Source organism: Myotis brandtii, unplaced genomic scaffold (genome assembly GCF_000412655.1).
Source record: "Myotis brandtii unplaced genomic scaffold, ASM41265v1 scaffold399, whole genome shotgun sequence".
Classification (NCBI taxonomy): Eukaryota; Metazoa; Chordata; class Mammalia; order Chiroptera; family Vespertilionidae; genus Myotis; species Myotis brandtii.
Window position 1 is genome coordinate 656969 of NW_005365325.1, and position 27944 is coordinate 684912.

The 27944-nt window shown below is 37.9% G+C and overlaps 2 protein-coding genes across 2 annotated transcripts in view; one reads left to right on the forward strand and one right to left on the reverse strand.

Annotated features, from left to right (window-relative positions):
- Nucleotides 1-17266, reverse strand: part of DNAJC24 (DnaJ (Hsp40) homolog, subfamily C, member 24) — a 40383-nt gene extending 23117 nt beyond the window's left edge. Inside the window, exons 1-2 of the mRNA XM_005873069.2 lie at nt 17190-17266; nt 16022-16162 (exon numbers count right to left, since the gene is read on the reverse strand). Of these exons, the coding sequence (XP_005873131.1) occupies nt 16022-16132 (111 nt within the window). The 5' untranslated portion in view covers nt 16133-16162; nt 17190-17266. The remainder of the gene's footprint in view (nt 1-16021; nt 16163-17189) is intronic.
- A 114-nt stretch (nt 17267-17380) lies between these two features.
- DCDC1 (doublecortin domain containing 1) overlaps nt 17381-27944 on the forward strand; it is an 84296-nt gene continuing 73732 nt past the window's right edge. Inside the window, exon 1 of the mRNA XM_005873096.2 lies at nt 17381-17422. The gene's annotated coding sequence lies outside the window, so the exon portion shown is untranslated. The remainder of the gene's footprint in view (nt 17423-27944) is intronic.

Here is a 27944-nt window from a genome sequence, read left to right on the forward strand (position 1 = left end):
TGTAGATATATATATATATATATATATATATATATACACACACACACACACACACACACACACATACATACATACACTAGAGGCTTAATGCAAGAAATTTGTGCAAGGGGCTCGGTCCGCCGCGGCGGTGGCCGCCTCTGCTGTGGCAGCCACCTTCTGCCTCAGCCCTTGCAGCCCCAGCTTTGTTGGAAGGTTGTCCGGAAGGACATCTGGCCTAATTAGCATATTACGTTTTTATTATATAAAATGTTCAAAAATTAATGGTGGGAGATTAAATGCTTAAGGCTGGAGAGGAGGTGGCTACTATTTTTCTTAATTCTAACTACCTAATAATGAGGGCAACTCACCTAAATGACACTCCATAAACCAGGGAAGTGACCTTATACTGACAGGAACTGAGTGAAATATAAAACATTTAATAATTGCAGTTACAATCAATGAACTTAGTATACAATTTTTGAGATAAAGGCCTAAGTAAGCTTCTTCGGATGCTGAGAAAACACATATCCTCTCTGATAATATTTGGTTTTCCTTATTGCCAATCACTGTTTTTATGAAGCAGCCATTAAAATGTTGGTGAGGAGGTGCTGTTAAGATGGTGCAACAGTGATTCTCTAATGAACCAACATAACTTAGGTAGACAAGAGAGAGATCCACACGGCTGACATGGCCGTATTTTGTTGTTGTTTTGTTTCACTTTCTGTAAGATGCCTACTAGCTTAAACAAGATCATGTTACAAAAAGTTAGATATACCAGGTCAAAGACTATAATTGTGTCCTTTACATGTTGACACCACATTAAGATTATGAAAGCTGAAAAAAAAATTTACAAAGGTAAAGTCAAGTACAACACACTACTGCCACCTAATGATTAGGAAAATATTGCCTAAAGTAAAAGTCAACAACTCATGTATCATCCTATGCAACAGCTAACAGCAGAAACACAATTTTAAAAATATGTTTGAACAATTTTAAGGTTTTTCTGATTCAAATAGAGAAAAAATAACCCATGTGCAAAAGTGTGTTTATCCACTCAAAAAGGCTTATTAACTATCTTACTATAAGTCATACTGTGCTAGTCAATGAGCACCCAATGATGAATAGAACAGGATCCCTGCCCTGGTGGAAGAGATCAGACATATAAACAATTAATTATAATACAATGGAAATAATGAGCTGATAAAAAAGATAACATCATGAAAAAGTTAACTTAGAATAAATTAAGAAAGGTTTTTAAATAAAGATGACATTTGACTGGGTTTTGAAGGATGAAGAGGAGTCAACCCGTGGAGAAATTGTGAAAGGGTGGAGGGGAAAGGCATTCGAGACAGTGAGAAATGCCAAATACAAGACAGGAAAGTACTAAGATGGATATTAGAGTTATGAATAGCAGAACTGCAAACTATACTTGGAATGAGTAAAAGAACAGTTGGGTAGGGAAAAGTATTAAAGGGGAAGTTGAAAAGTAGGACTGGGTTCAGAATGGAAAGAAACTAGTATGCTAAGAAACATGGATGTTTCCCTACTTAAAACTCCACATTACTTGCATGATAGAAATATAACCATAGTTGTCTCTCAAAAACAAACAAAAAAATGTAACCTGGTGGTAGGATGGAAAGTATAGGGAGGAGAGGTAGGGAACGGGCAATAAGGAAAATTACTGTACTACTGCAGCACTCCTGAGGAACTTGCTAGGGATATTGAGGATCGAAAGAAGGAGGTATCAGACAGGGGAAAGGTGGGAAGCTGGGGACAGGAATTTGGGAGTCACCTGTGAAGCAGATAAAACTACAGGAATATACAGAAAGCAGTCCTTCTCAACTTTTTTGAGTTATGAGCAACTCCAAGATTATGATAAAAAGCTGGAAAAAGGGAGATGCACACACAATTTTGCAAACAATTAAGAGACCTCCCAAAGCACTAGGGCCTCAGAGTAGGAGTCGCTGATTTGGTGACACTTGAAGAAAGACAAAGATAAAACTCTGAAAGACAGTACTATTTATATCTGATAGAAGAAAAGATGCTAGGAAAGATAATAGAGCAGTGAGCAGTAAGATAATCAGGAAACAGAATCTGCAGAAGCCCAAGGAGGAAAGAGTTTCAAGGCACAAGGAAGATCTATGACAACAGCAAATGTCACATTAAAACCACTGACTGTGGCAAGTAGGGGCCACTGCCACTGTACTAGGCACTAGATAGAAGAATGGCAGTGGGGAAAGAGAGTGGGCTGAGAAGCAAATGGATGGTAGTTAAGCCATGTTTGGCAAGGAAGAAGAGAGGAGTAACAGCCATAGTAACCAAGGCCCAAAGGAGCATACGTAATTTTGAAAGGCATTTTACTGCGTGAGGGGGTAAGCTAATAGAAAGGAAAATTCTAGAGAGAAGAGAGAACTGGCGCAGCACTGACCATGAAATAGGTAAAATTCAGTTTTTATTTTGGCTTGGTTGTGACTAATTATGTGACCCTAGAAAAGTTATTCCACTGTAAAAAATTTCCTCACTTGAAGAATAGAAAGAATGCTTGCTAAACTGTAAGCCACTCAAGGAAGTAAGGCCCTTTATCCATCATTTTACCACTAACTACATCTACAGCACCTAGCACAATGGCAGCACAGACAAGACAGTACATATTTAGTTAATGAATACATTATCTGTCTACAAAGCTCAATGTTTTGTAAAAATCAAAGGACATAATGTTGAGTAAGCATATTTTGATACAATTTAATTTTTTAATGGGGTATGGCAGGAGAGGCAGGCCTAAATAAAATATTTTTTAAAAATTCTTGAAAGCATTGTTGACAAGACAGTAAAGAATTCTGGACCAAAAATAAAGGAAAAACATATAACCAAGGACAAAGGATGAAAGGCGCTTTTGCTCCAAGGGTATTTCGCCTATCCTAGAAAGTATACTGGAAATGAACTTTTGTTTTGGTAACCCCGTTTGGCTTAAGGTGGTTACGCACATCAGAGAGGGGCTGACTAGAGGAAGAAGGAACAGGTTATTGGAATAGACACAAAAGCTGAAACTGAGTCTGACGCCTAGCCATGCAGAGACCATTCTGTTACATGAGGGTGAGAAGCTAAATCCTCTGTGGGAAGGATATGTTCCCACACTTACTGGCCTTTGTCTTTTATAGCAACCCGGGGAAGGGGTGGGGCAAATTTCTCTTCCATAAACTACATGCAAAATTTGCTCTTCCATTCCTGAAATCCAGTAATAGCACTAATTTCCCAATATAACACTAATATGCGTAAATGAACACTTACAGAGGAGGATGAGTTTTCATAGGTATCAATGTCCAAAGACAATGTGAAAATGCCATTTAACCAAAACTACTCTTGAAAATCATTAATTTTTTTCATTAAGTATAGTATTTGGAGTTTCATGAATACAACTCTGTACAGCAATATGCCTGTATAAATGTATAGCATATACAGCTATGAATACTTAATACATCTAAAATATAAGCTTACAATTTTTAATGTTTAGAATTTATTTGATGTATATTCAATAGCACTTATTAACTAGATCAGCGGCCCGTTTGAAATGAATAAAACTAAAAAAAAAAAAAGACCGTACCCTTTTATGTAATGATGTTTACTTTGAATTTATATTAGTTCACACAAACACTCCATCCATGCTTTTGTTCCGGCCCTCCGGTCCAGTTTAAGAACCCATTGTGGCCCTCGAGTCAAAAAGTTTGCCCACCCCTGAACTAGATACTCGATTTAAACATCTGTGTCTTCCTCCTAACAATAATCTCTTATCCACAGTATCCAGAATAGTGTCTAGAAATGTAATAGGTACTAACCCTAGCAGATGTTGAGTGAAAGGATGAATGAATAACTGAAGACAAATTCAGATTGCTTTGGTCCTCATAGATAGTTCTAAATCCATACATTTAATGAATTTAAAAAGTATAATTCTCAAACAAAATGTCTTGGATTACCTTAAGGGATTGTAAGAATTTTATTTTGTATTTTTAAATGTTTTCAGATAGCTAAAAAGTAATGGCTAGTTTAAGTTGCTTCAGGAAAAAAGACACCTCTTTTCTGAGCTAGCTCATACCACACACTGCACAAAGGATAATACTCAACTTATAGACAATATTTCAAAAAGCCTAATATCATGAGAAGGGGTTTTATTTTTTCCTACTGAGGGTAAGAATATATTTGACCCTTAATTAGTAGAAAACTGGGCACACCTGCATTAACTGTACTTGTGATATAGAAGATAATTCAAGAATACATATATGTAAAATAAAGTATTCCAATTAAGAATAAATTAATTGGAAAGTAAAGAAAAAATAAGTCAAAACACAAATAACCTGTTAGTAACAAGTAAAATGTAATAAATGAGCAAAAATCTATGATTTACTTGAAGGCAAATTTTAAAGTTGTTTCATATTTCAGACGGCACAGTTTTAAAATACCTTGAAAGGTGATAGTTACTATTTTTAAATCATGTAAAGCCAGGCAATTCACTTATACCCAAAATGTGCTAACTAGACATTATACATAACATTTTTGTTAACAGCATCCTATCTAATAAAGTGGTAATATGCAAATTGACCATCACTCCAACACACAAGATGGCCGCCCTCCTGTGGACACAAGATGGCCGGCAGGGGAGGGCAGTTGGGGGTGAACAGGCCGGCAGGGGAGGGCAGTGAGTGGTGAACAGGCCAGCAGGGGAGGGCAGTGAGGGGTGACCAGGCTGCAAGGAGAGGGCAGTTAGGGGCAATCGGGTTGGCAGGGGAGGGCAGTAAGGGGCGACCAGGCTGGCAAGGGAGGGCAGTTAGGGGTGACCAGGCCAGCAGGGGAGGGCAATTAGGGGTGACCAGGCTGGCAGGGGAGGGCCATTAGGGGCGACCAGGCCGGCAGGGGAGGGCAGTGAGTGGTGAACAGGCCAGCAGGGGAGGGCAGTGAGGGGTGACCAGGCCGGCAGGGGAGGGCAGTGAGTGGTGAACAGGCCAGCAGGGGAGGGCAGTGAGGGGTGACCAGGCCGGCAGGGGAGGGCAGTGAGTGGTGAACAGGCCAGCAGGGGAGGGCAGTGAGGGGTGACCAGGCCAGCAGGGGAGGGCAATTAGGGGTGACCAGGCTGGCAAGGGAGGGCAGTTAGGGGTGACTGGGCCAGCAGGGGAGGGCAGTTGGGGGTAACCAGGCTTGCAGGGAGGGAGAGTTAGGAGTGACCAGCCCAGCAGGGGAAGGCAGTTAGGGGCAATCGGGCTGACAGGGGAGCAGCTAGGCATTGATCAGGCTGGTAGGCAGAACAGTTAGGGGCAATCAGGCAGGCAGGCAGGCGAGCGGTTGGGAGCCAGCAGTCCTGGGTACCTGACTGGAGAGGGTGCAGGCTGGGCTGAGGGACCCCCCCCCCCCAAATAAAAAAAGTGGAACAACAACGCTCTAGTGAATTCCAAAACTTTAACAAAAGTGTAATATTAATTCCTTTGGGAAACACTGGGCAAAATGTCTTTTTGTTTTTGTTTTGTTATATTTTGGCATACTGTAAATAATTTACACCAAATCATAAAAAAATTCTAAATGTAAATGTATCTTTAAAATTTTCACTTTTCCCCTTTCAATTATTGTTTAGCATTATTATTTTACACAAGTTTTCTTATCATTCGTTTAATCTTTTTAAATAGAATTTATGTCTTCAAATATATATCAATATATAAAATGCCTTATAGTAGACATATAAATGTTCACATACAATTTTGTTCACCTGTTTACCATCTAATATTTTTGCAGTTTTAAATGCTTTATAAGAATAATTTATTTAAATCCTTAAAATGACCCTCTGAGATAGATATCCTATATAATGAAAGGCTAATGTGCAAATAGACCGAATGGTAGAACAACCAAACAACTGAATAACTGAACAACCGGTCGCTATGATGTGCACTGACCACCAGGGGGCACACGGGGAATATGGTGGGCGTCGGCTGCAGTGGTATGGTGGAGGTGAGCAGGGGCACCAGACCAAGGCGGGGCGCCAGTCACTATTATTGGGTCAAACCTCTGGTGGTTACTGAAAATTCTTTGCTCCCGTGCATCCCACCTGTGCTCATACCTACTGCCGGCGCTGGCCCCGCTCGCACCCACTACTGGCGCCCAGCGCCAGCCCCAATAGCTTGGCACCGTCAGTGGGTGTAAGTGGTGGCTGCCAGCCCCAATTGCCCCTGAGGGCTTCTCCATATCCCCCTGCTCCTGAGGGGCAATCAGGGCAACAGCCACCACTCACACCCACTGATGGCGCTGGCCCTGCTCACACCCACTGCTGGCGCTGGCCCCAAACACTCACTAACCAATGTATTACTTAATTTCTGAGCCTCAATTTCCTCATCTATATGTTAGAGATAATAATCATATCTCAACTCACAGGATTAAATGAGTAAATACACATAGATTGATTAAAGCAGTGCCTGATACACAGTGCTATGTGTTAGCTGAAATTATTACTTCCATATTCACTTAAAATATCTTAATCCTACCACTTTTACAATAGAAACTAGTTTATAATAGTGTCTCCATGAAATACCTAAGTAATTTATTGTTAAACTAGAGGTCCAGTGCACGAAATTCATGCACGAGTAGGGTCCCTAGCAGCTGCCAGCTGCTGGCTGGGGGCCTCACTTCCCCTGGCCACCTGCTGCCCCGCCCCCTGGTTGAGGTGACAATTTGCATATTAAGCTTTTATTATATAGGATATCTTGCATCCTATATAACACCTGGATGATAGCTATACAGTTTACCACACCAACAAAAATTATACTGTTTATTACAAGTTACAACCTTCTGAGTTTTACTTACAACACTCCCAGATTTTTTCACAAAAGTCTCCATGCCTACATTTCTTTTCTATAATCAAGGTCACTTCATTTTGTAAAGTAGTCAAAAGACCTGTTTAAGGAATTATTCATAGCTCCCTTCTTTTCCCATGTGATAATTCTCCTCCAACTTTATATAGCACAGATATCCTTTCTACTTTCTTTTTCAAGATTCTAAAATATCCTATATAATAAAACCCTAATATGTAAATCAACCGAATGACAGAACGACCGTCTCTATGACACCCACTGCCCCGAGAGGGAAGCAATCGGCGGCGGCAATCGGGGGGTGGGGCCAGCCAGAAGGCAGCACCAGGCCACCAGCCAAGGCAGGTGCCAGCGGGGGCCCCCAAACACCCTGCCTGCCGGTCGCCCCACAGATTGGCTCTGATTGCCGGCCAGGCCTACGTACCCTACCCTATATATTGGGAACAGTCTCTTAGATTTAAAAATTAAAACCTGGCAAGGCTACTCTAACACTGTAAAAACAGGATCATGCAGCGATGACATGCATGGACTCTGGCTTGCACATTTTGTGGTCAGCCCTGATTCTGACACTTATAAGTGTGTGATAAAACCAATTACTTAACTTCTCTCTGCTTCAGTTTTTCCACCCACAAGATGGGGAAAATGGTACTACTGCCTCAGAAGGATCATGTTATGTACTACTTTTTATAATCAGGGCAAAAAAATGTAGCTGCCCATACAACAGCAAGATGCCTTTTACCTGTATGAAAAGTATGGTCACTGGTGCATGCAGCGTCCCGGATTGCAAGAGGGATGTCCGACTGCCAGTTTAGGCCTGACATCCCCTGAGGGATCCCGGATTGCGAGAGGACATAGGCCAGGCTGAGGAACCCCCCTGCCTGTGCACAAATTTCGTGCACCGGGCCTCTAGTCTATGTATATAAAGCCTAAGTGACTGTTATGACCAGACCACTGGCTGGTAGCTATGACACGCACTGACCCAGACCTTGCTGCTGGGGACCTGACAGCCCTGAATCTGGTTCATCCGCACCCCAGATCCAGACAGGAGGGAGGAGGGAGCCCAATTCCTCATGGAATTGGCCATGCCTTAGCTTGCTGCTGGGGCCCTGACAGCCCCAAATCTGGTTCACCCACACCCCAGGCCCAGATAGGAGGGAGGAGGGAGCCCGATTCCTAATGAAATCGGCTGTTGGTTAGATTGCTGCTGGGGCCAACCTCCCACAGTTCCTCCCCTCAGCAGGCGGCCTCCCCCCACCTCCCCAGATCGGTCCCGATCGCCAGCCAGGCCGATGGACCTCACCAGTGCACGAATTTGTGCACCGAACCTCTAGTATTAAAAACAGAACCTCTGAATGGCCATATAAGTATTAAGTGGCATTTTATACCTCAAAATACATGTATTTTCTTTAAGATTATGGAACTTATAGTAACAACAGCATATAATTTTCCAACACAATAATTCTATTCCAGTTGAAAGGTATCCTGTAATATTATCAGCACCAATGGGAAAAGACCCCCAATTTTCAATTTGACAAAGTTTTTGGAGGCAAACTTTATTCTCAGTAAACAGTAATTTTTATATGCATAACTGCAAAAATATGGGAATAATATAACTAATCATTATTGATGTTAAACCATTTCAAAGCAATGGATTATTCTTCAACTTAATAGAAAACTAAAATAATATTTTAGAAATTGATTCATAAGGAGAAAAGAGCAATGTACTTTTATTAATAAGTAAAGTCCCTATTAATAAAATGCTGCTAGGAAATGTTGAGTCATTATCATTATTATTTGTTTACAGTAAATTATTAGGCAACACACAATGGTATGTGAAATACTAGTATGTCTTTGAGGCTAATTCTGCACTTTACATTTATATATATATCTTTAAGCAATTCTAAAATATCTCAGTCAATAAATTTTTATTTTCAGAATTGGGACCTTGAATAAGCACTACATTTACAAAAAGTAAAATAAGGAAACAGTATTTACTAAATCAACATGTATTGTAAACTTAGCAGCCTATGATTTAGCAATATTTTACCCCAACAACTAATTATGTAGGTGTTAAATTCAAAGTCTTTTGAACTTGGAAAAGTACACAAAATAAATATGCCTTTTTACAAAATTAGATACAGAATGGTATTTGTCAAATGTAATTTTATTTTCCAACTGTTTTTGAGACATTGTTGAAAGTCAGAGAAAATATGGTAATTCAAATTGGAAAGCAAGAATATAAACTAAAAGTCCATTTTTGAAAAAAAAAAATCTAATAAGCAAAATAAATAGCATGATTTTCCCTTATAATTTTCTGCTTCATAACTCTTTTTGAAACTCTAAACTCATACAAAAGAGAATATTAAGAAAACAAGTTTCACTCCATAAGCTATATATAATCTAGATTCTTTCAAAATTAAAAGAGAGAGTAGTAATTATGTCTGACCTTCTGAAATACTTCATCAATTGTATGTGAATTAGGTGTCTCATGGAAATCCAGAACACCAAATATTATGCCTTTAAACAACTGACATAATGGGAGAGAATTTAGAGGCAAAGGATATGTGGTCAAGCCCAGATTTTACCCCTTACTAATTGTGTGTTGTAGCCAAACCACTTAACTGTAACTAAGCCTTGGCTCTCTCAACTGAGAACATGGGGATAATAATATTACCTGCCTTTTTCAGGACTGCTGAGAGGATAAACTAGGCAAGATGTGAAAGCATTTGTAAATTGTAAAGAAAAAATTATGAAGTATAGTACACATGCTACTAATTATATACTTACTACTGCATACTTCCTCACCTTCTTAAACAGAATATGCTGAATGTAATTTAACCCATAGCCGTAATTATGAATATAAATTATTGTGCTAAGCTGTAATACAGGGACCAAAGACACTGCAACCCAGGCAAAAAGAGGCTAAAATGTCAGGTGGATTGTTGTGGTGGCTCTTTATAACTCTGGTTGTCTTCTGTACAATTAGTTATTAGCCAAGACTCCTTGATGCTATAATAAGCATAGCTGCGTTTTGGGATTCTTGGAAGAATAACGCTTGTTAAAATTCTCTCTCCTATAATTTGTTGTTCCACTACTCTCTCTCTCACCTTCTCTCAACAGGTAACTCTGTCTTCTTTATTAGAGAGAAAAAATGAAGCCACCAAATGAGAGCTCATCAACTTCCTGCCATGTAAATGACAAATGAACCAGCTCTTGCACCCATCCTTTCTTCCTTCTCTCCAGTAAAAACAGAGACATGTCCCTCCTTTCTCTTTCCCTTCTACCTATGCTTCAGGTCACATCCCCTTCTGCCTTCTGTCAGTTATTCTCTCTCTCCTATCATTTCAATCCCGCTTTCTCTTGGCTATTTCTCATGAAACTTAAACATGCTCCAGTCTCTCTTTATCTTTTAAAAGGAAAAGCAGAAAAAACTTTTTACCATACTCCAGCTACCTTCATTCTCCTTACTTGCCAGCTATACCTCTCCTGTCCTAGAAAAATAAACCTAAATGTACTTCTACTGGGGGAGGGTCTCCACCAGGAAGGGAAACATGGCAGGGATGGGGGCAGCAGGGGTTACAACTAAGATAATTTTGAATCAATCAGTAAGAGTTCATCAGGTGAGGTAGGGGAAGGGGCACAGTGCACCAGGCAGAGATAGAAGCAAATGCAAAGGCCTATGGCCAAGGAAGGGTATCTGGCCCCTAAAGGGAAATAAGAGTAGTTCAGGGCTTCTACTAAATAGCAAGTTCATATGCACAATTAACCCTGATCTCCCCCAAAACTCTACTAAAATAATTGCAAAAGAATAATAATTTTTTTAATTTTTTTTTTATTGATTTCAGAGAGGAAGGAAGAAGGAGAGAGAGATAGAAACATTTATGATGAGAGATAATCATGGATCGGCTGCCTCCTGCAAGTCCCCCAACAGGGATCGAGCCCACAACCTGGGCATGTGCCCTTGACTGGAATCGAACCTGGGACCCTTCGGTCCCCAGGCTGATGCTCTATCCACTGAGCCAAACTGGCTAGGGCACGAATAATACTTTTTAAAGGCAAAAGTATAAATGCATAAGAACAAATTCAATAGGAGAGAAGAGAAAAAGTAGGTGAGAGACACCAAAAATGGATCAATAAATGGTAACCAATTCAATCTACTTGAGAAAACTGAAACCTAAGCCTGAATCAAGAGACAAGAAGTGAGCTCATTCATGCAGAGGCCAGAAAAGCTAAAAAAACAGGGGCAGTAAGTATGTTTGAACGTTGGTTTGAGGGACATGACTAAATCAGCAGGAAGACTGGTTCAGACTTTAGAAGAAATAATTAGATACCAGCTCTCCTCCTCATCATAAAGCCAGACATCTACTCTCTCCTGCCATAGCAGAAAATCAGTTTACTGTGTGAAGAGATAGACCAGAGAAGGTTCTGGATTCGGGAGCATCAGGTTGAGGGGTAGGATGCAATTTTGCACTGACAATCAAAGGAAAAAGTTGACATAGGGAGTGGCACGAATCCAAGTTCCCATTTTCACAGCCAGACAATTTGAGAATTCCCCTCTTGGATATGGATTCAGATGCTGCACATGTGAGGTCATCCAACAAAATGATTTGCCCTACCTAATGAAAACCCCTAGCTGTGCATAGGAACCTCCAAATAAGTTTGTAACTTAATTCTTAAATATGAACAGACAACAAAGGGTCACCAAATATATGAAAAGAGAGTGTCTCTACAACCAAAGGAAGGGAAAAAACAAAGAGAACTCAAAAGGAAAATAAGAGTGACTTAGCTTGCCACACAAACTGCCTTGTAGAAGGGGCATGCCCATTCCCATGAATATATTATTTACCTCAGTCTCTACTGTTTATTCACAAACAATTTTTTGGCATTTAATATAAAATAAGATGGGCAAAGAGACAAGAAAATGTGATCCATCATAACGAAAGGATATAGAATTTGACGAAGAGTAGACCCAGATGTTCGAATTATCAGATAGAAACTTGCCGGAAGCCGATCCATCCTTGCTGCTTGACACAGTCGCTGCAGGGAAGAAACATCTGCACAGCATATGTTTCAAGGGACCTGGGGTATATGGCATACTGTTCTTAATATGTTTGCTCCCCTTCTTAGCACTATGTGTTTTAACCAAGGTCACCTCTCCTAGAAAGGTTGTCTGGGACTAAGGAAGGGAATCAGTAAAACCCCTTAACTAAGTGCCAGGCGGGTAGTTAATCACTTTAACTACGAACAATCACGCTTAAGCTACATAATCTTTACTTAGGATAATCTCCTTCAGTTACTTCCTTGTAGCTTAATAGAACAATAGAGTAACCTTGGGATGGAGATAAGAAACGCCCTAACTTTTGGAATAGAATGGATAGGATTAAAATCAAATGGTATAAATACAGATGTAAACAGGACAATGAAGACCGAACCTGGCTGGAGAATCCAACTATGCTGATCAACTGAAAGCTGTATCCGTGTCATTCCTTCTTCGCCGACTCTGTCCACACCTTTGGGAACCCCTGGACCTGCTGGGGATGGACCCCAAAAGAAATTTTAAAATATCTGTAATAATAAAAGCATAATATGCTAATTAGACCAGACAGACGAATGACCATCTGGACAAAGACGGGGCAGCGAGGGCCAAGGCAAGCCGCCACAGCTACGAGGGCTAAGGCAAGCCGCCATGGCTGCGAGGGCCAAACCCCTTGCACAAATTTCGTTCATCAGGCCTCTAGTGATAAGTATAATAGAGAATCAAGTGAAAATGGTGCAGAATTAAACTAAAAACTTGACAAATAGAATACTTGATTCTTGAAAAAATACTTGATTCACCCAAAAGATGGTAAGGAAGGCAAAATGGAGGAACAAAGAGCAAATTAGACAAATCTAAAAACTAAAAGATTACAGATTTAAGCCCAAAGATTGTCAATCCTATACAATAAAAGCCTAATATGATAAGTGTCTGACCATTCAACTGTTTGACCAGTCGCTATGATGCACACTGACCACCAGGGGGAAGACGCTCCAACCATAGGTTAGCTTGCTGCTAAGGTCCGGCTGATTGGGACTGGGCGAGATGGGCCGGACACGCCCTGGAGCCCTCCCACAGTCCCTCCTCTAACCCCGATCATGCACCAGTGGGGACCCTCAGCCTGGCCTGTGCCTTCTCACAATCTGGGACCCCTCACGGATGTCAGAAAACCGTTTTTGGCCCGATCCCCATAGGCCAGGCCGAGGGACCCCACCAGTGCATGAATCCGTGCATCGGGCCTCTAATAATGACATAAAATGTAAATGAACTAGGGGGTGGGGGAGATAAGATGGTAAAAGAATACAAACTTCCAATTATAAGATCAATTTGGAGATTTAGTGTACAGTACAGTGACGACAGTTATCAATATTGCCTTGTATACCTGAAAGTTGCTAAGAGAGTAAATCTTAAGGGTTCTACACACACACACACATACACAATGGTAACTATGTGAGATGACAAACCTTACTGTGGTTATCATTTCACAAAATATATGTGTATTAATCATCACATTGTACACCTTAAACTTCCACAATGATATATGCCAGTTATATCTCAACTAGAGGCCCGATGCACGAAATTCGTATAAGAGTAGGCCTTCCTTCCCCCAGCTGCCAGCACCGGCTTCCCTCTGGCACCCAGGACCCGGGCTTCCCTAGCAGTCCTGGCTTCGCCTGTAAGGATGTCCAGTCTAATTAGCATATTATACTTTTATTATTATAGATAAAGCTGGTGAGGGTGGGGAGGAATGTAAATGGACTAAACTCTCCCAATAAAAAGCGTGAGATGGACAGATGGGAACTTTTTAACCCTAATTATTCGCTATATACAAGAAAACATACTTTAAACATAAAAGAGACAGACTGAAAGGATGGTAAAAAAGAAATCATACAAACACAGTACATGAAAGCTGGTGTAGCTATATTAATATCAAAGTAGATGCCAAGAAGAGTACTATGAGAAATAGAGAAGGGAATTTTATAATGATCAAAGGTTCAAATTCATGAAGATGACAATCTTTAATATATATGTACCTAATAAAAATAATCCCAAATACATTAAAAATTTTTAATAGAATTAAAGAAAAAAATAATAAAATCTACAATTACAAACTGATAAAACAGACAAAAAATCTACAATAATGTAGAATATTTGAACAACATATCAACATAACCTAGTAGATATTTACAGAACACTATATTCAATAATGGAGTACACAATTTTCAAGTGATTAGAAGCATTCACCAAGATAGACCATATGCTAGGCCATAAAAAAAGATTTAATAAATTCCAAAGGAATGAAAGCATACCAAGTACATTCTCTAACCACAACACAATTAAATTGGAAATCAGTAATAGAAAGATCTGAACGTTTTCCAACATTTTCAAGTTAAATAATGTATGTCTTAGTAACCCACAGGACAAAGAAAACTATTACAGGAGAAATTTTCAAATATTTTGAACTAAATGATAATGAATATACACATCAAAATTTGTGCTTCTGGCTTAGAAAAGAAGACAGGTGTACAATCAATAACAATGAAAGTTTCTTCATTAATAAGCTGGAAAATGAGAAGCAAGTAAGTAGAAGAAAGGATATAATAAATTAAAAGCAGAAATCATGTGAAGAAAAATAGACAAACAATACCAAAAAATCAACAAAGTAAAAGATGGTTCTTGGCAAAGATTAATAAAAGAGATAAACCTCTACCAAGACTGATCCGGAAAAAAAAAATTTTTTTTTAAATTGCCAATGTAAAGAATAAAAGGGAAAAGATAAATTTATACCTTATAGCAATTCAAGAATAAGAAGATAGTATGAACATTATAATAATAAATTTAACTTCATAAAGGAATGGACAAATTCTTGATAACTGCCTAGTAAATTCTATTAAACATTTAAATAAAAAATAAAGGCTATCTCATACAATCTTTCAGAAACGAAAAAAATGGAATCACTCCCCAATTATTTTATATAACCAGCATATCTGTTATACTATATTTAGACACAGACATCATAAATCTAGACATATTCTTAACAAAATAACAGCAATTAGGATACTACAACATATAAAAACTATAATAATTCATGAATGAGTGAGATTTGTTTATTCTAAGAATGCAAAATAGATTTAACACTATGAAAAACCAATGGAACTCACAGATTAAAGGAGGAAATTAATATATGCAAACTTCAATAAATATTTTTTAAAAATCAAACACAAAGTTCAATATCCACTCATGAAAATATAAGAGCAAAATTAAAAAAAACAATTAAAAAAAGAAAAGAAAATATAATTGCAAGACACATACAATGTTAAAAAAGTAAAAAGATGAGATCAATTTTAATAATATATTTCCTTATGTGTTCAAATATATTCACATATATTGTTTAAATGTGGAACAGACAATACATCCAAAATATTATCATTTCCATATGTAATCAGCAAAACAATAGATTTTTTTTGTACTAAGTCTTTAAAATCCAACTTGTATTTTATATTTATTTCAGCATATCTGAGTGTGAACTAAGCTACATTTTAAGTGCTCAATAGCCATATATAACTAGTGGCTGCTGGATGCTAATGCTGCTTATTACATGACACACTTTTAAGCATTTTACATGGATTATTTTATTATACCTCACAGAGGCACATATAGGGAAAAGTAACTTGTCCAAGTTCTCATAGTTAGTGGTAGAAACAGGGTAACTCAGATCTCCTGCTCCAAATCGCCATTCTATCTCACCTCAAACTAACTTTTTTTTTACAATATGATTGAAACTTTCAACTCACCATATATATATTTTTTAAATATATTTTTATTGATTTCAGAGAGAAAGGGAAAGGGGGAGAGAGAGAAACATCAATGATGAAAGAATCATTGATTGGCTGCCTCCTGCAAGCCCCCTACTGGGAATCCAGCCTGCAACCTGGGCATGTGCCCTTGACGGGAATTGAACCTGGGACCCTTCCGTTAACAGGCAGACGCTCTATCCACTGAGCCAAACCAGCTAAGGTTCAACTCACCATATTAATACCATGATTCCTGCTTGAATATCATATATCCATTTTATGGAAACAAATTTCTGGTCATATAAAAATAACTGATTTCCCCTTCCCCCACCCCCTCCCCAATGATTTAAAATCTGAAAGAACAGACTTACCATTAATATGAGTTTTTGATACTTCTGTTTTAGGTCAGCCATACTTGCAGACGGGTTTGCCCCCAGAATGCTGTACCAATCCTTTTTTGGTATCTGCCCAAATGCCATCATCCACTGAACAAGTGGGCCTTCTCTGATGAGCTGAATAAAAATATTGATGACAATTAATTCAGTACAGTTTGCATGTATGTATGAAATAAGCAAGTACTGCTTTTCTAAGTTCTTTAACATTTAGATATTCAGTTGAGTAAATCATTATTATAAGGCAAACCTGATGAAGCATATATTTTTGTTTAAAACACCCCAGGAGCCCTGACTGAGTGGCTCAGTTTGTTAAAAAGCGTTGTCAAAAAAAAAAAAAAGCGTTGTCAAATAAGCCAAGGTTGTGGGTTCGATACCTGGTCAAGGTACATACAAGAATCAACCAATGAATGGATGAATAAGTGGAACAACAAACTGATGTACCTCTCTCTCTCTCTCTCTCTCTCTCTAACATAAACTTAAAAAATTTAAAACACTCCAAGAATTTCATGTATAACAGTACAGACATGCATGAAAAACTTGTTGGATGTTTCATGCTATACGCTTCTTAAGTCTTAAATTAAGGAATAGACAACAGCATTGAAAACAACTGAATTCGATCATGAACCCGAGTGATGGATGACCCTCTAAGAAGGTATTTCTGCTGGTCTTATGGTAAACGTGGCACACAGTAAGTACTCACTAAACACACTAAAGGGGCTTAAGAAATGTTTACAAAACGATTTTTTTTTTAAGCAAAGCAAAAGACCAAAGAATTAAGATGAATTTGGGAGCATTCCCTCTTAAATGTCCCAATTCACTTCTTTTCTTCCAAATTATTTTTTAAGAATAATACGAGAAACAGCCCATCACACTGGAGGTAGCGAGCAAGAATCCCCTGCGATTGGGGGAGCGCGCAGAGCCCCCTGACACCGTCCCCCCAAGGATACTGTCTGGAGCCTCCAGGCTACAGCAGAGACCCCGCCAGGAGCCCGGACACCAGGCAACCTCTGCCCGCAGCTGTGAACTTCAGGAGACAGCGAGGCCTCCTCAAAAATGGGTCCTCGGAATTCACTGAACTCACAAGCGGCTCTATCGTCAGCCACAGGCGAGTACCCTCCCCTGGCTCCACTCGAAAACAACTTACCAAACTTCATAGAGGCGTCAGAACGGACCCCTCGCTACCGGTCGGCCAAAACTCGGGACCGGCTTCTTTTTCCGCCGGAAGTTATTGCTCTTACGTGACCACGTTTCCAGTCGAGGCGTAGTGGCCGAGGCACTACGCGGAAGCGTCGCTCCACCCTCCGGGACGCGGTGGCTATGGTAACCAGTCACTGCTATGGTACCCAGTCGACGCTTCTAAGGAGTTTACTCGCAGCAGTAAGTGCTTGAACTATAGGGAAAGGCATCTTTCCCTTCCTTCTAAACTCCCTCTTCTCCCTGATCCGTTACCCTCGCTTCTCTCTCCTGTCTCAGCGAGCCTGCCCCCATCCCTCCGGCTGCCCCCGCCATCCCCAAAGCGCTCTACCCGGCGCTGCTCCCGGTTTTGTGGTTGGTGAATGCACTATGGCGGGGGAGGGGGGGGGGTGGTAAGAATGAGAACTGATTCCTCTCAAGTCCCTATACTTCTCTTAGAATGTTCTCATTCGAACATTAAGAGAAATAAAACCTATGCCGTATAGTTTGTTTTTTCAGATAAAAAAAATTTTTTTTCTGGGAAAGATGTTCAGCCAAATTGTTTCTTTTAGATTTTAGCAACTGGCTTAAAAGACACACACACACACACACACACACACACACACACACACACACACACATTTCCAAGTCCTTTCACATTTACTGTCTCGCTTCACTTTTACTTTAACCCACTGAGGAAGGTAAGGCAGGTGTTATTTTCTCACTTTGTAGTTGAAGAAACAAACCAAAGATCAAGTCCAAATAGCTAATTGTGAGAGCAGCAGAACATGGTTTTTAGCAAGTCTGTATATTCCCAGGGCAGCCATGCTATCTGTGAAGCTTGCAGAAAAAGCAGAGTAAACTGCTCGGTTAACTTTTTGGTTAGTTTTTTCCCTCTTCCATCACTCTCATCACTCTTTATTTCCCTTCTGCTTTTAGTAGGTATCTTCTTTGCGCTGCCTACCTTTTGTTGACCTTTCTTCCTTGCATTGTGCCCAGAGGCAGAAACTGTATGGCATTTCTTGGCAGCACGATTTAATTTCACTTGGAATGTTAAGATTGATTTGTTGTTACTGCTTAGATTTTCTTTCCTTCTTTTTTTTAAAATTATTTTTCTTCTACAAAATCTCAGTTTGAGGAGCAATCAGGATGAACCTAAGCACATTCAATAAAATATTTCAATATAGCCAATTATTTAATGATGATATGAACTATAAAGAATAACTGAATGACACAGTAAAGTAAAAAAAAAATCTCAAGCTATGAGTGTAGATTAGGTTCTCCATAGGAGACACAAAAACATAACACATTCTTTTTTTCATACTAAGTCTTCACAGCTGGTTTGTATTTTAACTGCACAGTGCAGTTGGACTAACCACATTCACGTGCTCAATAGCCACATCTAACTAGTGACTACTGTATTGACCAGGGCAGGTAGTCAAGAGGATAAAGTCCTAACTCCTTAATCTGGCATTCAGTTATTTTCCCAATATGATCCTTAGTTTTCCAGCCTCATCACTTTACCTAATACATGAAACATATAAACAACTAGAGGCCCGATGCATGAAATTCATGCAAGAGTAGGCCTTCCTTCTCCCAACTGCTGGCACCGGCTTCCCCCTGGCCCCCAGGACCCTGGCTTCCCTCGAAGCCCCAGCTTCATCTGGAAGGTCGTCCAGAAGGACGTACGGAAGGATGTCCAATCTAATTAGCATATTATGCTTTTATTATTATAGATTGGATCTTTTCTTAGTACTTCATCTATAATTCACGAGGTTCCCCTTGCTTAGTATAATATCCTAGCTTTTTTCTTCCTCCTATGATTTTTATCCCTTCTTTAAGACCTATCTCTTTTATCAGACCTTTTATGATGTCCCAGTCCTTGGAAATCACTTTCTTTTTTTTATTATTCTTTTTAAAAAAAATATTATAATAAGTATTACAAAGGGTATTACATTGGCCTCCCCTACCCCCCAGTGTCTTATGTCCATTGGTTTTGCTTATATGCATGCATACAAGTCCTTCGGTTGATCTCTTACCCCCTTCCCTCCTGCCCCCCAACCCTCCCCAGCCTTCCCGCTGCAGTTTGACAATCTGTTTGAGGCAGCTCTGCCTCTGTATCTATTATTGTTCAAAAGTTTGTAATGGTCTCTATTATCCATGAATGTGTGAGATCATGTGGTATTTTTCCTTCATTGACTGGCTTATTTCACTTAGCATAATGCTCTCCAGTTCCATCCATGCTGTTGCAAATGGTAAGAGTTCCTTCTTTTTTACAGCAGCATAGTATTCCATCGTGTAGATGTACCACAGTTTTCTAATCCATTCATCTACTGATGGGCACTTAGGCTGTTTCCAGATCTTAGCTATGGTGAATTGTGCTGCTATGAACATATGGGTGCATATATCCTTTCTGATTGGTGTTTTTGGTTTCTTGGGATATATTCCTAGAAGTGGGATCACAGGGTCAAATGGGAGTTCCATGTTTTGTTTTTTGAGGAAACTCCATACTGTCTTCCATAGTGGCTGCACCAGTCTGCATTCCCACCAGCAGTGCACGAGTGTTCCTTTTTCTCCACATCCTCTCCAGCACTTGTCGTTTGTTGATTTGTTGATGATAGCCATTCTGACAGGTGTGAGATGGTACCTCATTGTTGTTTTGATTTGCATCTCTCGGATGATTAGTGACTTTGAGCATGTTTTCATATGTCTCTTGGCTTTCTGAATGTCCTCTTTTGAAAGGTGTCTATTTAGATCCTTTGCCCATTTTTTGATTGGATTGTTTATCTTCTTTTTGTTAAGTGGAAATCACTTTCTTCCTCTCAACTTTCATAGCAAGTCCTGTGTGTACTACTCACTTGCATTCATCCTATCCTACAGGGTATTATACACTTCAAATGTATATTCTGATTTTCTAATTGGATTGTAAGATCTCTGAGGGTAGGAACACCTCTCAGAAAAACTAAGCACCAGCTATTTTACCACATTCTCTAGAGCAGGGGTCCTCAAACTTTTTAAACAGGGGGCCAGTTCACTGTCCCTCAGACCGTTGGAGGGCCAGACTACAGTTTAAAAAAAAACTATGAACAAATTCCTATGGACACTGCACATATCTTATTTTGAAGTAAAAAAAACCAAGCGGGAACAAATACAATATTTGTATTTGCATGTGGCCCGCGGGCCATAGTTTGAGGACCCCTGCTCTAGAGTTCTAGTGATGGGTACCTAGAGTAGATTTATTTCTTACTACCTTATTTTAAGAAAGTAATTTATCCATTTCATGTAAAAATTAATATTTCAGAAATATAAACTGTGTTAGCATTGTGGTTAAGAACATAAACTCTGGAAACTGACTGCATAGGTTTGAATACAGACTCCACCTCTTACTGATTATGTGAACATAATTAAATTAATCTCTGTGCAAAGCAAAATAGGAATAATAATAGTATTTCCCTCATAGATTTGTTGTGAGGATTAAAAAGATAATAGTGCCTGAAAGTCATAAGTACTCAGTAAAAGTTAGCTGTTGTTATTAATAATTAAAATTTTGTTTTGATATTTATAGCAGTATTTTAGGAATTTCCATACAGAGCAAACAAAAGCCACCAGCTATTGAATTAGAAAAATGAAATAAAACACAAATGTTTGTTGAACTGTAGTTTGCAGGATAAATTAAAAGCATGAGCAAAAACTTCATTCCTATGTCACTAGCATAAACATAAGCAAGGTAGAAATACATTAAATGTTTGATTTCATGGTGCTTGATCAAGTACTATACCTAAAGGTAGCTATAGCTATAGATGTAGCAGGGGCTTAAGACCCTTGGTTGTAGTGTTAGTAAAAAAGTCACATTCTTATTTAGTTTGTCATTTTAGTACTTGACTGTCCATAAATTAATGTGTGGATGACCACCATCCATTAACACATTTTTAATTTGAGATCATATTAGTAAATTGTGCTTTTAATAGAGGATAACATTTGCAATAGCTACAGTATACTTCTGCTAATTTTTTCTTATCCTAGGATTATATTTACCTGATTCTTTTACTGGTTTCTTTGCCAACTATTTTTTTAAATGAAATTTAGTGGGTTGACATTGGTTAATAGGATCATATAGATTTCAGGTGTCGATTTCTATGATGCAAGATTTGTATATTGCACTGTGTATCCACTACCCAAAGTCAAATCATCTTATATCACCATATATTAGGTCTCCTTCGCCCACACCCACCTTTACCTCCACCCCCTTCCCTCTGGCAACTACCACACTGCCGTTTGTGTCCACAAGTTTCAATTTTATATCCCACATATGAATGAAATCATATAGTTCTTAGCTTCTTCTGACTGGCTTGTGTCACTTAGCATAATATTCTTAAGGCCCATTCATGTTATCCCAGTGGCAGTGTTTCATTTTTTCTTATGGTTGAGTAGTTATTCCATTGTGTATGTACCACATATTTATCCAATCTTCTATCACAGGACACTTTGATTGTCTCCATGCCTTTGTCACCATGAACTATGCTGCAATGAGCATAGGGGTGCATATATTGTTTCAAATATATGTTTTTTAGTTTTCTGGGTATATATCCAGGAGATGGATTGCTGGGTCATATGGTAACTCTATTCTTAATTTTCTGAGGAATGGCCAGACTATTTTTCATAGTGGCTGTACCAGTCTACACTCCCACCAGCAGTGAATGAGGATTCCCTTTTCTCCACAACTTCTCCGACACTTGTTATTACTTGTCTTGTTGATAATAGTCATTCTAACAGGTGTGAGGTGGTATCTCATTGTAGTTTTGATTTTCATTTCCCTAATTATTAATAAGGTTGAACATCTTTTCACATATCTGTTGGCCATTTGCATGTCTTCTTGGGAGAGGTGTCTGCTCATGTCCTCTGCCCATTTGTTAATTGAGTTGTTTGTTTATTTAGCCAACTCTTTTTTAATTCCCTTGATCTTATTTGTCTCTGAATTTTTAGGATTTTTATGTTAGTGACCTAAGCTATATTTAAGTACCACAGAATATTATGGTTATATTCTAAAATTAAATTATTGCCCCTAGAGCAATTTAGAATCTACTGGGAAGATAGAATTAACTAATGATGAGATAAAACACACACACACACACACACACACACACACACACACACACACACCACAATGATATAGTACATACATAGCTTTCATTCACTTATTCATTTAATAAATATTTATTGCGTGTTTACTATGTGTCCCACATTCTGTTACAAAAGACACAAGACAGAGTTGGCTGTAACCCTCTCAAAAGCTTAGAATTTATTAGTGTAGACAACGATTACAGTAAATAAGGAACTGAAATATCTGTGGAAAGTACTATGCCAAAGGAAATAAGAGGGACTATGACAGTTAATAACTTACATGAATAGAATAAAGCAGATTAATTGAATGATTGAAATTCTTGAATCAAAATTAGGCTAGTCCAGGAAGATGTATGAAAGTGTTAAGCTTAAATAATGTTTCAAGTGAGTGGAGAGATGAATGGCTAGAATTAGAGAAACTTATTTTTTGGGAGGGGGCAGCTTATCATAAATCTTTAGACAGTATTGAGAATCAGCTCTAATGAACAATCGTGCCTCATCTTTCAGAAATGGTTTTTCATTTTTGCCTTTTTGCTCCTTGCTGGTTGTCTTCATTTGATCTAGTCTTTCTTTCACCTTTTCAGCAATAATCATCACTGAACATTCATTGAGTTTGAGTAAGGCAATGCACTAAATATGAGAGTCAAAGAGGTAAATGCCAGTAGGTTTTGCTGTCACACCTGTTGCTGTGTTTTCCTTTTTTTTTTCTCTTCAGTTTTGTCAATGTTCTTTCAAGCTTGTTTCTGACCTCTTAAAGGTCTTTATCTCACCTGAGAATTTTTTTCTTGTCTTCCTAACTTCTTCATATCTGATGTTTTAATCTTTTCATGAATATGTTTAAAATTCTGTATAAAATACATTTTTCTGTGTGTTTTTTTTAGTAATACCAACTTATTATTTCCCCTATTCAGTTCTTTACCTTTTTTTTCTTTGTTCTTATGACCACTGTGGCTTTTCTGTGAGCTTTTCAAATACCTTGAAATTTGAAACTTTGTGATGGTCTCTTTGGACCATGTGGTGAAATGCATTTATATGCTATTTCTTTTTTAGACAGTATTCTTCCATTGTAAATGTTTTTTAAACATGAATAATTTTTAAAAGTTTATATTATTTTTGTCATGTCATTGACTCACAGAAGAAAGGTTAATCTGAATGATCAAAAGGTGTTAATTTGTGGATTAAAATGTGTTAAATAGTTGATATGAAGTCTGTTTACTAAGTCAATTAGGGAGTATAATGAAGATGTTTCCAGAGTGTTATGGAACCTTTTGAAGTTAGCTTGGAATTCACTGGTACATATCACGGCACCAGGCTAAGCATGCCATTGCATTTTGGTTTAGAAATGTGTGTGCATTCCAATAGATATGAATAGGTATACATATTTAAAAGAAGTTTGACTTTATTACTAAGATTATGTTTTATAAGACATAAATACATAATTTAATTCATCACTACCAAAATGAAAAACAAAATAACAGTGTTATCTATGTTACTCTCATAATTTTTCTAAAATAAAATGCAATTGGACTATATAGCTAACAAAACATTTCTGAATTATGTTTGTTTATATGCTTATTTGTTTTTAAAACTAGATTACTGTAATTATTATAGATTTTTAAAATATAGTACTAAGTACCTCAGATAGAATGGTAGCATTAATAAGACAAGTAAAAGTCAGTGTAGATGTTTAAAGAATTTATTTGTCTTCCTCTTTAAAATTATTTTTAGTAATATTATGAAACATTTTAGTGTTGGTTAATATCTGCAAAAATTTCAAAGTAGTTGATCTCTTATGCAGAGTTTAAGGTTATGCTTAATTTCAATAGTTGAATATAATATTTGTATAACGATAGCATTATTTAAGATGAATGAAGCATTGCAACTTCAACAGTTCAAATACACAGAGATATGAGGGTATATTTTAAAATATATTCTTCATTTAGCCTCAGGGTTACTATAGCACTATTTTTTACTTCTTGAGTCAGTTTACTAGTAATAAACACATTTAACATTTCAGCTTCTTCTTGCAACCTTTCGATTTAATTATTTAGAGACTGATGAATAACAAATCTTATATGCTAAAGGGTTTTTATTTATAATGATGGATTAGATGCCAAAATAATGAAACCACACAGCTTAAAAAATACACTGAAGAATAGATCGGCTATGATGAATTTCCACAAAAATATTATTTTGAAAATATTTAAAGCAATTCATAGTATTACTTTTTAATCTACTGGAGATGCACCATAAGTATAGTCTTTCATAGCTAATTAGCAATTTCTTTAATGAGTTTTTTTGTATGATAGATAGTTAAAGTAACAGACAAATGACAGATTGTTTGCCTTTAATGATTTCCCTGTTTCAAGCCCATTACAAAGCAATTAGAAATCTGACAGCATTTTCACTCTGCATTACTGATCATCTAAAGTGATGAGGAATGAGAGGTGATGAATATTAATTGTATATTTTCATGTGATTATCATACATTATTACCTTGTCTGACGGGCTGCAGGTGAACCAGGAGCATTAGAGAAAGACAGTAAGATATATTAATTTGAAAGACTCTATGATTTTTATTGGTAGTATAAATCCTATTCTGCAATGCTATTCTCTATGAATGTTAATTTTATTTAGTTTCTACCTTCATTTAGGGAAACTTAAATGTATTTTCTTATTTCAGTACAAGAAAATGAAAAATAATTCCATGGTACAACATACATATATGTATTTAAGTTTGGACTTTTAAAATTCTATTTAGATCTCACATCTTAGGTTATAGTTGGGTAATCCTGCAAAAGAAGAAGTAAGATAAAAGAAGGTTTAACCAGATGTAAAAGGAGATTTTTCTAGGTCCATTGTAACATTTTTTTTTAATCTTAGTCCACAGTATACCTGTTTCCTAGTTTCTTGCTTTAAGTAGATGAGTCTAAGCCAGTTGTCATCAGGACTCAAGTGCTTTTCTTACTCGGTTCCCAGCCTTGGACTTGAAACTCAATAATAATTTTCAGTACGTGGAGAATTGGCAAACTTAAAACATTTGAAAAGATTGAAAATATATTTGGTAAATTAACATATTTTGAAATCTCTTAATTATAGGTATTAGATAGGAATCAATACATACTTAATGAATTGAGTTGAATTTCATTGCACTAATGAGATTATGTATTGTTTCAGTCCTGCTATTGGACCTTTTTGCTACAGTTTGCTCTGTGTTATACCATCTCTTACAGAGGTATTCCATCCTAGACCCATCTAAATTTTTGAAGGCATAATCTATATGCTAGTATAATTGTCCTATATAATAAAAGCATAGTATGCAAATTGTACACTTGACCAGGAGTTCGTCTGGGAGTTCGACCAGGGGGCGGGGCTGGCCGGTGGAAGGGAGGGAGTACCCAACCAGCAGCCGGCAGCCGATAGGGACCCTGCCAGTGCACAGATTTCATGTACTGGGCCTCTAGTAAATTAGTAAAAATGGATTGTGTCTGGAAAGTTGTGGAGAGCCATCTAAAATTCTTTACATACTTCCTCAAGGAAAATTCAGATATTATAATGATAAAAGCAAATTATCAGTAAAAAGGGTCAAGACCCTAGCAATTATTAATCCAGTTTAATAATATTGTTATTACTATAAAAATATGTCTTTATGTCTCAAGACCAACTAAGATGCTGTTTCATCTGTAGAGCAGTTTCAACTAGCAGCCTTTACAGAATCAGAACGGTGAGTTCCCATGCTCTCAATTCCTTTTCTTTTCTCTCTCCTCCTCTTCTCTTCCCAGTTTTAACATACCACCAACCAACATAGCTACTAGACTTTTGGAAAAAGTCCCCACTTTTTCCTTGAGTGAGATTGGTTTAGAAACCTTACATATTTTTCCTGTGACAGAGAACTGCTACCCATACGTACCTGAATTCATAGGAACCTGGGCTGTCCGACCATGGCACTGTTGAAGTAGTCCCCTTTTCTCTCTCAAATTTCTACCTAAAATGGGTTTACATCTTGTCAAACAGAGCACCACTTAGTTGAAGCAACAAGTAATTTAAGATCACTAGGGAAAAGAAAGGTCAACAAATTGGACAGAAAACTAAGGAAACAAATGCTTTTAATTTCAGAGATCTCAGGGATATGATGCAATGGAGCAAAAACATAAAGGAGGCCAAGATTCCTGATTAGCCATCAATAAGGATATTGACTCAGTTCTGAAACAGGTCCTCAAGAGAGAGATGTGTCAACAGCCATTGGTTTAGCATTGAAGCCAATTTTTAAATGCTTTTCTTCCCAAACCATTTTTTTTTTCTATCCTGGATTGGGGTATAGAATAAAAAGGCTTACAACACTGAAATAGATTATACTGTTCACTTTGTACTTGATAATATGACCTATCATTCTATCAGAAAAGATACTACGTTCATCTGTCATATTTGGCTTTTCAAATACTATGTTGGTTCTTTTCCAGTATTTTATGAGTTTCTAGTTGTTACTAATTGATTTTTTAATTTGTTAGTGCATGTTTCCAGGTTAAACTAAGCTGTCTAATTACCCAACTCATTTCCCCCTTGTTTAAAAGATGGGTATTTTTTTTCCCTTTTGTAGCCTCCAGGGACATTTTCCTATTACTTTAAAATGGTGAAAGTGGAAGGAAATAGTTCCAGGGTTTGGAAGGGACCAGGAATAAAAAAGATATTCTTTTTTCCTTTTGCAGTAGTTACATCATTCATGTGACCTATTCCATTCTATTTTGTTAGTCATAAATATTTGACTAACACTTTAGGTCATTCTTTGGAGTTCTTATAATTTAAATTTACTATCTTCTTCAGTGGAGTGAGGAACCAACCTTATTTCTCTTCAATGAAAGTGTAGGATCATGCAAATGTTTGATGAGGATGTTCCTATTGCAGGCTAGTTCAGTCAGTCCTTAGCCATTACAGTGCATGGCTACTTCATCTAGGTGCAAACACAAAGTGAGCCCTAGAACACTCACTGTTTTGTCACCTCATATTTGGCACCCTGCCTAGATGGTGATTTTTTTATTTTAAAATTTTAAATCAATGAGAGAGAGAGAGAGAGAGAGAGAGAGAGAGAAATATTGATTTGTTGTTCCACTTATCCATGCAATCATTGGTTGATTCTTGTAAGTGCCCTGACCAGAGACAGAACCCACAACCTAGTGTATTGGGATGATGCTCCAATCAAATGAGCTACTGGCCAGAGTTAGATGGTGATCTTTTAAAGGTTTTAAATTATCATTCCACCTAATTGTTGTTATTGTTACAAACTGGAAGTCCTAATTTATATAATCAGATTTGAAGGATTTGTTTCCCAATAATAGTTGAGCAACTTTCTTGTTCTGTTTAGGTTGACTTACCTGTACCGTTTAATAGATTTCAAACTTCATGTCATGGCTTATAGAACTGCTTCCCTCTCCAGCCTTATAAAATATACTAGAGACCTGGTGCACGAAATTTGTGCATGGCGGGAGATGGGGGGTGTCGCTTAGCTCGGCCTGCACCCTCTCCAATCCGGGACCCTTCAGGGGATGTCCAACTGCCGGCAGTCAGACATCCCTCTCGCAATCCAGGACCGCTGGCTTCTAACTGCTGA